We start from the raw sequence: 11,511 nt of genomic DNA, 5'->3' as shown, positions 1-11,511 counted from the left end.
GCAAGTCAATACTGGAGTCGCACAGTAAATTGTCATTGAAAGCTAATCGTTTTAAACTGGGTGGTTAGACGTAAAATACTGTTTATCAGCGCTATTTGAAATCAAATCGGTGCATGGACTTAAATGCGAGAGATTCGCATGGCTCATGGGCTCTCAGTTGGTCGAGACCCCAGCACGCTCGTTTGGGGGCCACTTTGGGATGTCACGTGTGTATTCCGAGGCACGCGTAATGTTGCAGTTGGGGAGATTGAGCAATGGGTCACTTTGTGACGCTTATTAAAATCCACTTGCATCTAATTTGGGGCATATTTTAAACTAGTGAGGAAATGGTGTGGCAGAATTTTGAACAGTGTTTATTAGCGCTTTATCTATAGGCCACTTTGTAAAATACCATAATACTCATTGTTTGTGCCCCAAATTTTACATAAGCACTGTTTCAAGTTTCTCTTGGGACTTACAATGGTCCCAAAAGAAAACAAAAACTATGCTTATGCAAAATTTGGGGGGCCAAACAAGGAGTATTATGGCATTTTACAAAGTGGCCTATTGTTAGTTAAGGAAAAGAGACACAATGTTCTTAATAGTCTTTAGGACAGTGCCTACTAATTCAAAGGTAGTTTTGCCCCTGTTTATGATTACGTATGCGGGAAATGAAGATCTTAACAAGTGTTACTGAAAGCGAAAAAGAAAATTGCAAAAAATACAAAGCCATGTATGGTATTCTTTCTCAAATTGAAGCTTAGTTATCTCTGAAAAATGCCTGGTCACCCCCAATTTTCTTTTTGGATACCAATAGTACTTACTAAGAACTACTTTCTGGGCATAATTTTAAACCGCGCAAAGATATCCCTCTAGTGGTAAGCATCACCGATAGGAAATCCGAGTATTTCGAGATGCGCAGAATGTATGCGCAATAACAATAGTAGGCATCGTCCTTAAAGGGAACCTGCACTAAAACAAGAAAATAACTTTAAACCATGCACAGAAGATAATGCTCGCAATCAAAATTTGTTGTCACTAGCTTTTTCCAATTAAAGCATTTGGATTGTTACAAATATGCGAGCCAGCGACGCATGCGCAAGAACATGCGAGGCATGCAAGGCAGACGTGCAAGGCATGAGCAAAAACATGCAAGCCATTGTGCGAGTCAACATGCGAGCCACGTAGCCATTGAAAGCTAACCGCTTTAAAATGGGTGCTTACACTTAAACTCTGTCTATCAGCGCTACATGTATTTTAAAGGGGTGCTTATACTTAAATGCAAGTCAACAGGCCTCGCTGGCTCGCAGACTGTGCCTCCCCAAGCATTTGCATTCGAAATGAGTGAATTTCAAAATATTTGTTTTGGTTTTCAAGTTTTTTCGGGCACCGCCATCTTGAATAATTGTGAGGTGTCACTGTTGCCGGACAAAAGTTCGTTGTGTGAAATCAATAAGGACAACCATTACACATGACATTTAGTGATTCTACAATTGTTTTTTTTTTTTTTTTTTTAATGCAAACGCTTTCTTTGGAAGAAAATATTGTTGTTGTTTTTTTCAACATTTATAGACGGTTTTCACTCACGTGACTTGGCGGCCATATTGGTGTACAAAACAATACAAAATGTATGCATAGAATATGCATAAAAATAGAGTTTGGTTCCCAAAGGAGAGAACGTCTATTGTTCTTGTACACCAACTTGGCCGCTGTGACTTCACGTGAAAACGATCTATTGTTGAGCAAATTTGATTTGCAAACAATTTTTTTTCGGTCTAAAATCATTTACAGTATTAGGCAGATTGGAGGTTCCCTTTAAAGCTTGTTCTGTGGGTTGAATTCACAGCTGTGCCTTGTTTTCATTCCTTTGCAGCTCAATGCATAATATTTCCATATCTGGTGATCTTCCAAATGTGCGACGCAGGTGTGCAAGTGAAACAAAAAGGCCAAAGAGTCGGCAACGTCCAGTATCAGCCGTTATCAATCCGATGGGGCGTGGGCGCTGTGGAACAGAGCCTAATTTGTCAGTGATGCCTAATCATTCCTACGCTTCAAGATCAACAAGAGATTTGAGCTCAACTGAAAGCCCTAAGAGTGTTAAGTCGGCGTTGCTGAATCACCTTGTGCCACGCCGAAAATCGAAGGATGGTAAGAGACAAATAATTGTTTGTTGAGCACTTTAATACTTTAAGTTAGATAACTAAAACTTGTTCAAGGAAAATGTGAACGAAATCGCCTGAGCATTTAGTAAGTCGCACAATTGAGACTGAGCAGAAACGGATTGACCTTATATTTGTTGATGCTAAAATGAAATGAACGGCAGCTCTTAAAGTGCAAGAAGAAGAATTAAGAAAATTAGCTGTTTCCAAGGCATTATTGGAGGCCGTAAGCAAGATATCAAAATTCCCAGTCTGTTTGACCAGAAAGAAGCAGATGCGTACCGCAAAAGAATCAGCGAACGACACAAAATCCAAGTTCGTTGATTTCGGCCTTCACTGCCAAACTGATCACACATTTCAAGGGCCTCGACGACCTAGATAAAAATCATAAAATGCTGTGAAAATCCCCCGGTACTTGTTAGATCATTGGAGTGGCGAAGTAGACCGATGGTTGAGCCAAGGATCCGAAGGGCAAAGTGCGGGCGACTGCTTTAGTTGAAATAGTGCAAATGCAGCACTTTACCCTGGCACTCTTCTCAGCATTTTGCGACTTCATGAAAAGAGAGACAAGAATAGCCTTCAACCCTGTGATAGCCAACAAGCTGGCAAGGGAAGAGGAGATTAAAAGAGAGATAGAAGGAGCGAGCAGGAGCAGCAATAAATTTCAAAGGAGGAAGTGCCTCGTGGCAGAGTCAAGCGCACATGAACAAGGAAAGAAGAGGGAACGAGGAACGAATTTTTTGACGTCTTTAAGAGAGCCCACAGACTTGATGTGCGCAAAGAGTTAGCAAAGATCTCACTCCAAGAAAGAATGCAGATTGTTCACACAAGAGGGCTTTGCCATGGATGTTTTGCTTGGGGTCTAAAGACTGCCGAAATAAGAACTGTAGTATCTGCAATGGCCCACACCCTACTCTGCTTCATGACGAGTTGTTCTTAAGGAATAACCAAGGCTCATTCGGCCGAAAGGCCATGTTTAGAGGAGATCAGCAAGCTCTCTCTTATGATGACAGAACGTTTATTCAGAAGTCCATAGAGAGAATTCACCAAAGAGGAAACAGACATATGAGTTGCCCCTTCCCCTGAAGGATGCAATGATTCAGCCACCCAGCAACAAGGAATTGTCCCTTATGGCATTGTGTCCATAATATGTCATATAATAATATTATCTGTCGTTCTTTTTCAATCACAAGTCCCTTTTTCTCGCACTAAACAAATATATATTTTCGAGCTTCCATCTCTGTGATGCTGTTTGTTGATCACCATCTTGGAATTAATCAGTCACGCTTTAATGAATTTGAACAAAAGCAGAGCATGAAGCTATCCCTTTTTTAGTGCGTCTTCGTGTTTAAAGACAGACCTCTAACCCGGTGCCCTCTGTGTCTGGGCCCTCTGTCAGATAACCATAGAATGCAACCCTTATGGTTGAGGCCGAATCCATAGTCAATAGCCAACCCCTGATATATGACTGATGATCTTGCCTGGAGAGAAAGTCCTGATCCTTTCACACCAAACTATCTCCTGACACAAAAGTCACAAGTTGTTTGGCCATCGGCCATCGGCCATCCCCAAGAATATTAATGGGGGCAGACCTATATTCGAAGATGTGTACAACATCAACCCAATGAATTTTGGCAAAGAGAGGGGAAGAGGTACGTGTACATGTACCAGCAATCCCTCGTGAGCCTTCAGAAGTGGCTCAGACCCCATTGTAATCTTCCAGTGGGCAACATCGTCATGTTAGGGGATGACAGTCTTCCAAGGAATTGCTGGAAGCTATCCCGTTTTGAGGAACCCTACCCCGACGATGATGGATTGATCAGAAAGGTTAGGATTGGAGTTTGTGCCGACCGTCTGGACAGCGGTGGCAAGAGGACAAGACCAGTTGTTTATTTTGAGAGACTTACTCCTAGGAGTCAATGGTTCAAAGAGGACTCCTACGCCCCCCCCCCCCCCCCCTTCCATAACCCCCACTCCCCTCCCCCAATTGATGAGTTCAATGTCTAGTAGAAAGAGTAAAATCTATTAAGCCTTAATCCCAATAGTCATTAATGTGCTACAGTCAGAAAGAAGAAAGGAAGAAACCAGTAAACTGAAGTGAACAAGGGCCCCATTAACTAACTCTCTTGGAGGGTACTGTGGCAGGTTTCATAAGCTTGCTGTCCTTTGGTACTGTATTGCAGCTGTTCCTGTTGTTTCTAAAGTCTTTTGTTTTTGGGTAGCAAGCCAATCACATTGTTCCTGCTACAACTAACCTTTTGGGTGTTGATACTGTTTGCCAAGTGAGGGGTGGAAGGTTCATGGCACTTTGATCTGATCTACATATTGTACCTTGCCACAATAATTAATTTCTGTTTTTATGCAATTAATATTTATCGTTACTTTATTTGATTAGCTTTGCTGTTGGCTGGTTGACCACACAATTGGATTGCCATTTGCTGTTGTCCCATGATTGGATGCTGAGCGAAAGTGATAAACTGAGCAAAAATTAATACCCTAATGGTAAACATTAAAGTGCCCCTAACCCCTCAACTTGTTATGCTTTTGGTAGATTTTCATATCTTTCAAGAAGTCATTTTTGCAATTTTTTTTTATTTATATTGCATCCTGATTTTCTTACGAGCGCTTGAAGTTGCTGGATTTTTTAATTTTTGCGCACAATAAGCCACGCTGGACAAATTATTGTCTTGAGGGCTCATTAGGAACGAGCCAATGAGAAGCATCTGATATTTGACACTTTTTCATCTGTGATGTAAGAAAAGGACATTCCAGCAACTCAAGCTTGCACGATGCCCTTTTCTTACATCACGCTCGATAAATTGACACATTTGGCCAGTGGGGGACTAATGCGAACGATAGGTGAAAAAGTAGTCGCGACTGCCTTCACTCTTAGCGCTCATAAAAAAGTTAGGATTCAATATTTTTAAAAAAAAATTCCGAAAATGACTTCTTGAAAGATTTGAAAATCTACCCCAAAAAAACAACTTGAAGGGTTAGGGGCACTTTAAGTTTGTGCTTGTAAACAGCTCAAACTCTTTAATGCTCTTGTTCACTTTCCAGGTTCTGGCACGAGTAGCTTGGACAGTTCATGTGGAAGCCAAGAGGACAGGAGTTCAGTTTATAGTGACAAGGTGTTGATGAGTCCTCCATCTGCCATCAGTTCTCCCTCTTTACTGCCAACGAGTTCTCAACCAGGTTAGAGATCAAGTGAAGTAGTCGTCTGTACCGTTTGTAATCCCCCCCCCAGTCTGCAGGGGTCCCAGCTACCCTCCCCCCCCCCCCCAATTTACAGGGGATTTAATAAAAGCCGATTGCCAGAGGTCTACCGCTGGCATTGGGGCCCCTTTCTAAGTACTAGCAGACTCTCGTATTCCACCATCGCCAGACGCTTATGAAAAAAGAATATTAAAACCCCTGAATTCCAGGTTGTTAAGTAATAAATCTGCATGTAGGTTTTGATGATTCAATCTCCTTACTGGCATCCTTAGATTTTTCTCCAGTATCAGGACAATATGCCTTTTTCAACATATTAAAATTCAGCTTAAAAGAGAGGTTTAGAGGACAAAGACAAACGAAAGTGGATGATATGCAAATAGTTTTCACGTTCATGCTAACGTGTTTCTATTGTTTTTGTTCTCACTGCCTCACTATCAAGCTGAATATTTGATATTTCGAAAATGTCCTATTTGCCCCACAGAAAGTTAGCCCCAAATTTCAAGACAATAATAAAAAAAGGCATACAATTCAGTACGTTTTGTGGATTGGGTTAACTCTTAGCCATAACATATTGATTTTGCCATTTTTTGGCTAATTGTGAACACTTTTGTGGCCACAATTTTTCCATTTTTGAAGCACCAAAAACACCGCTAGTGAACTTTGAACTTTATTGAAGTGTCCAAAAAAAATCATCTCGGAGCAGAGTAGAGAACTAACAAACTCAACACACGTGGGAGTGCCAATTCTGGGAATCGAACCCAGGCCACAGTGGTGGCAGGCGAGTGCTCTCACCACTGCGCCATCCCTGCTTAGCTTGCTGGTGTCGAAAGTTGTTAGGGGAGACGAGTTGTGAAATCTTGAATGTGGTATCCACAAAGTGAGCCTCGCTTTATTCAGGGTAGCAACAGGGCATCTTTTGTTTTCTGTTGTACTACGTTTTAATTGTCGGTTTTTGTTGTTGTTGTGCTCTATACGTTTGAGGCACATGTAAGAATGTACTTTTGCTCGGTTTCATAGAATATGTGAACGTTGGACCAAATGGGAAGATAGCATCACTGGCAGACAACACAGAAGATTATATGAAGATGCTTTTAAACCAGGTAAGGAATTCTAGGAAAATCTGAAGACCACAAGAAGAAGAAACAGAGAATTAAGCGTTCTTTACATGTATAGGTAAATCTCTGTTTGCATTGGCATAAATTAATCTCAACATCTTAAATTAAGGAAAAATCTAATTTATCATGGCAAACCAAAGTCGCAAAGGATTGAGCCAAGAGAAAATGAGGGGACAGAGAGGGAGGCCCCCGGTCCAGCCCTTGGGATATGTCATGTCCACGAAAGTTATTTTTAAACGAGCGTCTAAAAATAACTCTCGTGGACATAACATATCCCGGCCAACGCCCTGAGCCTCCCTCTCTGTCCCCTCATTTTCTCTTGATTGAGCATTTTGCATTCATGAAGCTAATGGAAAGAATACCAGTCACCCTTCTTCCCTTTCTTCTCCGGTCACATAAAAGTAATCTGTAAACTTCACTTACGTATAAGGACCTTCGTGATCATCATCGGTTGACTTACATCTAAGGTGGTTCAAGCCAGTTTCAAAGCTTTCTATTAACGTTCTTATTAAACGTTTTGCACTACAACGCTGTATTAGCAATGTTATGGTACCATAAGAAACACAAGTTATTGCTGAACAAAGTGCGGTCATTATTGTGACATAGTGAGTTACCTTGGTAACGCGAAAGCCTGGCCAAAAACACCCTATATTTTGGCTTTAGTTTCTAATATTTCAAAAACAACTCGGTGAACCTCATTTTTTTTTTATTGCTGGAAAGTGATCAGAAGACTAAGATGAAACTTTCTGCAAAGTTTAAAAAATTCGGAACAGCAGATTCGGAGCCATCTTAAATCTGTGATCGGTGGCTCAGTTGGTTGAGCACGGGGCTGTCACGCGGGAGGTTGTGAGTTCAACTCAGGCCGGACCAACGCTGAGGGCCTTTAAATAACTGAGGAGAAAGTGCTGCCTTTGTAATTACATCTGCAAATGGCTAGACTCTCTAGTCTTCTCGGATAAGGACGATAAGCCGGAGGTCCCGTCTCATAACCCTTCAATGTTCATAATCCTGTGGGACGTAAAAGAACCCGCACACTTGTTGCAAAGAGTAGGGCATGTAGTTCCAGGTGTTGTGGTCTGTCTTCTGTGGTGTATCATGGTTGGGAGGGTAAATGCTCGGAGATATTAGCTACACCAAGCTACTCTAAAATCCGAGGGTAAAGAAAGATATATGATATATGATATATGATACATATGTGATCGCTTATAGTGTCGTTGCTTAGGGCCCGCATCAACTATACTCAGCAAATTCTTCCATGATAAGTTACTATCAAGTGTTCTGGGGAAACTTCGTAGTTGATGTTAACAATGTCAGTAACTGAAATCATCCCACAGAGTACGCTTTATTCTCCTTTAACAACATCAGTGCTATAGTGATACTTTTGCCACATTTTAAGCTCAAAGATCGTCTGATAAACAGACACCCAATTAACTATGTAACCGGTAATTAAGTCAACCTAGAGTGAGAGCAAGATAGTAAGATAGCTAAACGATTCTTAATATTTGTTTCTAGTCCTTCTACTCATTTCATGATTACTTTTTTGTAGCGACGAACCAGTGATTCTTACATGGACATGCAACCTCCCAAGCTCCAAGCCATGCAAGGACTCGGAACAAAAACGACGCAGACTACCCCCCAGGAAGGGGACCCGGATATGATATCATTAAGACAAGAGGCTGAGAAACAGCACAGGAATTTTGAAAGTTCAGGCGTGCGCAGTGAATGTGTTAAACCCAAAAGGTCACCGTCGCCTAGGCAACGACGGACAAATGAGAGCGCTTTGCCGAATAAACTCGACATTCGCGAGTTTGTCTCCCTTAAGAAATCTCCGGAGGTAGCTCGCCGGAATCCAAATCAAGATTATACTGACATGAAGCCAAAGGACATACCGAGCTTGTACGTAAATTTTGTGCCGGCGCCAAATTTGAAGGAGTTCTCTCCGAGCACTGATTCCCAAGACCAACCACTTTACGTGAATGTTATCGCTGGCCGGAAGAAGATTCTGAAAGAAGGCGATCAACTTGATCCTCACAGCCCGCAAAACGGCGTTGATGGCAGGGTCGAGTCATCTTCATACGAAGACATGCACAGATATGTCAATATTAGCTCTGTCCAATTTCAAGACAAAAATACTTCGGTCAAAGGTTTTAGGAAGCATAGTTTGGAATCTGCGCTTTCAGAGCAAGGTCCTGAGTATGTGAACATTGATTTCAGCGGTATCACAAAGAGCAAAAGCACAGTAGACATGCCAGAATACATTAATTTTATTCCGGGAAGAATTGTTGAAAGAAGCGGGAATAATAACAGTTGTGAAACAGCCAGTCGATCAGAAGAAAGCACGAAACAAGAGTCCAATGGCTATATGTGCCCACCGCCCAGTGAAAGGTGGCAGAAGTCGCCTCGATCTCGTAGGAGAGATAGCGAACCAGCCAAACTTGAACATTTTAAGTGTATGGCAAATACAACGCTTGCATCAACTCAAGAAGATAAGGGAACTGAAGAACTGCATTACGCTATACTTGACTTAAACAGAGACCGAACTAGCTCTTCAGCATCGCCTTCTCGTCGACGGCCATCTGACATTGATTTGAGCTCGTGCTACCAGACGAATCCTGGGCCGAGATCGGCACCTGTGAAGTGCGCATACGCAGAGGTGGATTTTAGGAAGTCTGATGGCATCCGACAGGCCAGACAAGAGACGAGAGAGCTGATAAATACATCTTAACCATTAAAGGCAATCGATCGTCTAGCGCCTATTGTTGCCATGGTGAGTAAATAGAGAGATTTGGCATTCAAGACTGGAATTTGCGTTTTGCCAAGAATGGAAGAAACTCGTTTGACATTACCTCACTGATTTCTTGTCTGTTAGCTCCAGATATCGAGAGACTTTTCGGGGAAAAAAAGAGAAAAACAAATTAGAATAAGAGAATTTTCATGCTTGTGTGACAAGCAACAGCCTGCCGTTTCCCGTTTGCCGTTTCACGTTTGCCGTTTCCCGTTTCCCGTTTACCGTTTCACGTTTGCCGTTTCCCGTTTGCCGTTTCAAGGAAACACGATGCTAAATCTCTCTAATAAATCGAAAATTGTCCGGGAATTTCAGTGTCGCTTTCACCAGCAATTAAAGATTTGTTTCGAAAAGTATCAGAACTCACAAATTGTATTCCTATTATCTTTTTTGTTTGGATTATGTTGCATATCACACCTTCACCTCTGGTACGGATGTCACATCCCAAAATGTTAAATGTCAGTTCTAAGAACAAGTTAATAGGCCTTTTTTCGATGTATTAAAATTCAGCTTGATAGTGAGGCAGTGAGGACGAAGACAAAGGAAAGTGGATGATATGTAAATATTTTTCACATTTTTTCCAGCGTGTTTCTATTGTTTTTGTCCTCACTATCAAGCTGAATATTTGATATTTCGAAAATGGCGTCACGGTATTGTTGAAAAAGACGCAACTCGATAGGCCTTTTAAATATAGATAGATCCTCATATACCGTGGCCGTTTGATCAGGCCAGTGGTGGGGACGATATTTTTTTTCTGTAGGCCAACGACAATAGGGACCGATGCTGTTAACACTTGGCGAGAACGTGATTACGTATTGAAGTATGATTAGTTCGCATGTTTAACTATTTTCTCGTTTTTTTTCAGTCGGTTCCACTTCTACAAAGTTATTTTGTGAATGTTTGTACAAATGCATTTTTCATAAAGTAGTGAAGCCAATTCCAGCCTCGCTTCAACCTAAAGGCCAGGCTACTTAGCAGACAGTTGAGGAATAACCATTGAGGAATAACCGAACCGCAATCCCTTGCAAAGACTTTGAAGTGACTCCTGTCTTTTTGATGAAATCCAAGTTCAAATTTTTACCCCGTAGAACCGAATACATCGCTAGAAATAGACGGAAACATCAATTAATTTTAAAAATTAGTAAGACTTTAGTTAGTAAATGTGAAATGCTCAACGTCAAAATTCATTTTTTGCATTTTGCAACCATATCTCGCCCCTAGAAATTCAATAAAACAATGAAATAAAAATAACCTTGTCGTGTTTCTTTAATGTTTTGGGACCTTAGCAAGGACGATGTTGATCAAGACTAGAACGAATAAGCGAAAAAACAATGTCACTGCACGCTTTGCACATGTTTTTGATATTAGCAGTAGCAGTAGCAGTAGCAGTAGTAGTAGCAGTAGCAGTAGCAGTAGCAGTAGCAGTGGTAGTAGTAGCAGTAGTAGTAGCAGTAGCAGTAGTAGTAGCAGTAGCAGTAGTAGCAGTAGCAGTGGCAGTAGTAGCAGTAGCAGTAGCAGTAGTAGTAGTAGTAGTAGTAGTAGTAGTAGTAGTAGCCGTAGCAGTAGCAGTAGTAGTAGGAGAAGGAGAAAATGACGTCAGACGCTCAACCGCCTGAGATTGAGTCGTCTGTACATGACTGATTTAGCATACAACAATGGAGTTTCAGGTTTTCAGACTATTGCTGCATTCTGGATCGATCGCATCTTTAACGTCATTCTCCCCACGATTCCGCCTTCTCGGGGCCCTGCAGGGCAGTAATAATGTTGGACCGTATAATCCAAAACCTGAACTCGAAGTGAAATCCGTTGGATCGATATTTGAATTGTCCAAGTTGAACTGCACGACTACAATTTTAGCTTTATTCGCTTCAAACAAACGTCGTTTATGCGAGTTCAATCGTTGGACAGTTGGCACGCATTCTACACGGGAACCGGGTGGGATAATGACAAATCATCGTAATGAGATTCACGATGACGGTCTAATTTTAGTTAACGTCGTCATTGCAAAAGGTTCCTATTTTTAGCGGGGGTTGGGGGTGGATGTAGTTAGGAATAGAATCTAAAGCGGTCACAGTAAGGAAGAGGCCACAGTGCATTTCGCTAATAGTAAAATGCATTGCTCTCGCCTGCAAGCGTCGGAAAATGTCCAAATAGCGAATCCAAGTTTTGTGGGGAACCTTAGCTTATGGGAATGCCCTACTCTAGCGTAGGGCAGCTATAATGCCACCGGATCTTTAACTATGAAGACCATAAACAT

General features: G+C 41.6%; 1 protein-coding gene across 2 annotated transcripts in view; it reads left to right on the top strand.

Moving 5' to 3' along the window:
- Positions 1–10,505, top strand: part of LOC138003564 (insulin receptor substrate 2-B-like) — a 23,724-nt gene extending 13,219 nt beyond the window's left edge. For both annotated transcript variants that reach the window (XM_068849682.1, XM_068849683.1), the window contains 4 exons: positions 1,853–2,127; positions 5,199–5,333; positions 6,372–6,454; positions 8,016–10,505. In XM_068849682.1, coding sequence (XP_068705783.1) covers positions 1,853–2,127; positions 5,199–5,333; positions 6,372–6,454; positions 8,016–9,194 — 1,672 coding nt within the window. In that variant the 3' untranslated portion in view covers positions 9,195–10,505. The remainder of the gene's footprint in view (positions 1–1,852; positions 2,128–5,198; positions 5,334–6,371; positions 6,455–8,015) is intronic.
- The last annotated feature ends 1,006 nt before the right edge of the window (positions 10,506–11,511 follow it).

This window comes from Montipora foliosa, chromosome 5 (genome assembly GCF_036669935.1).
Source record: "Montipora foliosa isolate CH-2021 chromosome 5, ASM3666993v2, whole genome shotgun sequence".
NCBI lineage: Eukaryota > Metazoa > Cnidaria > Anthozoa > Scleractinia > Acroporidae > Montipora > Montipora foliosa.
Note: the sequence above shows the minus strand (reverse complement) of the source record. Positions and strands in the feature narration are given on the sequence as shown.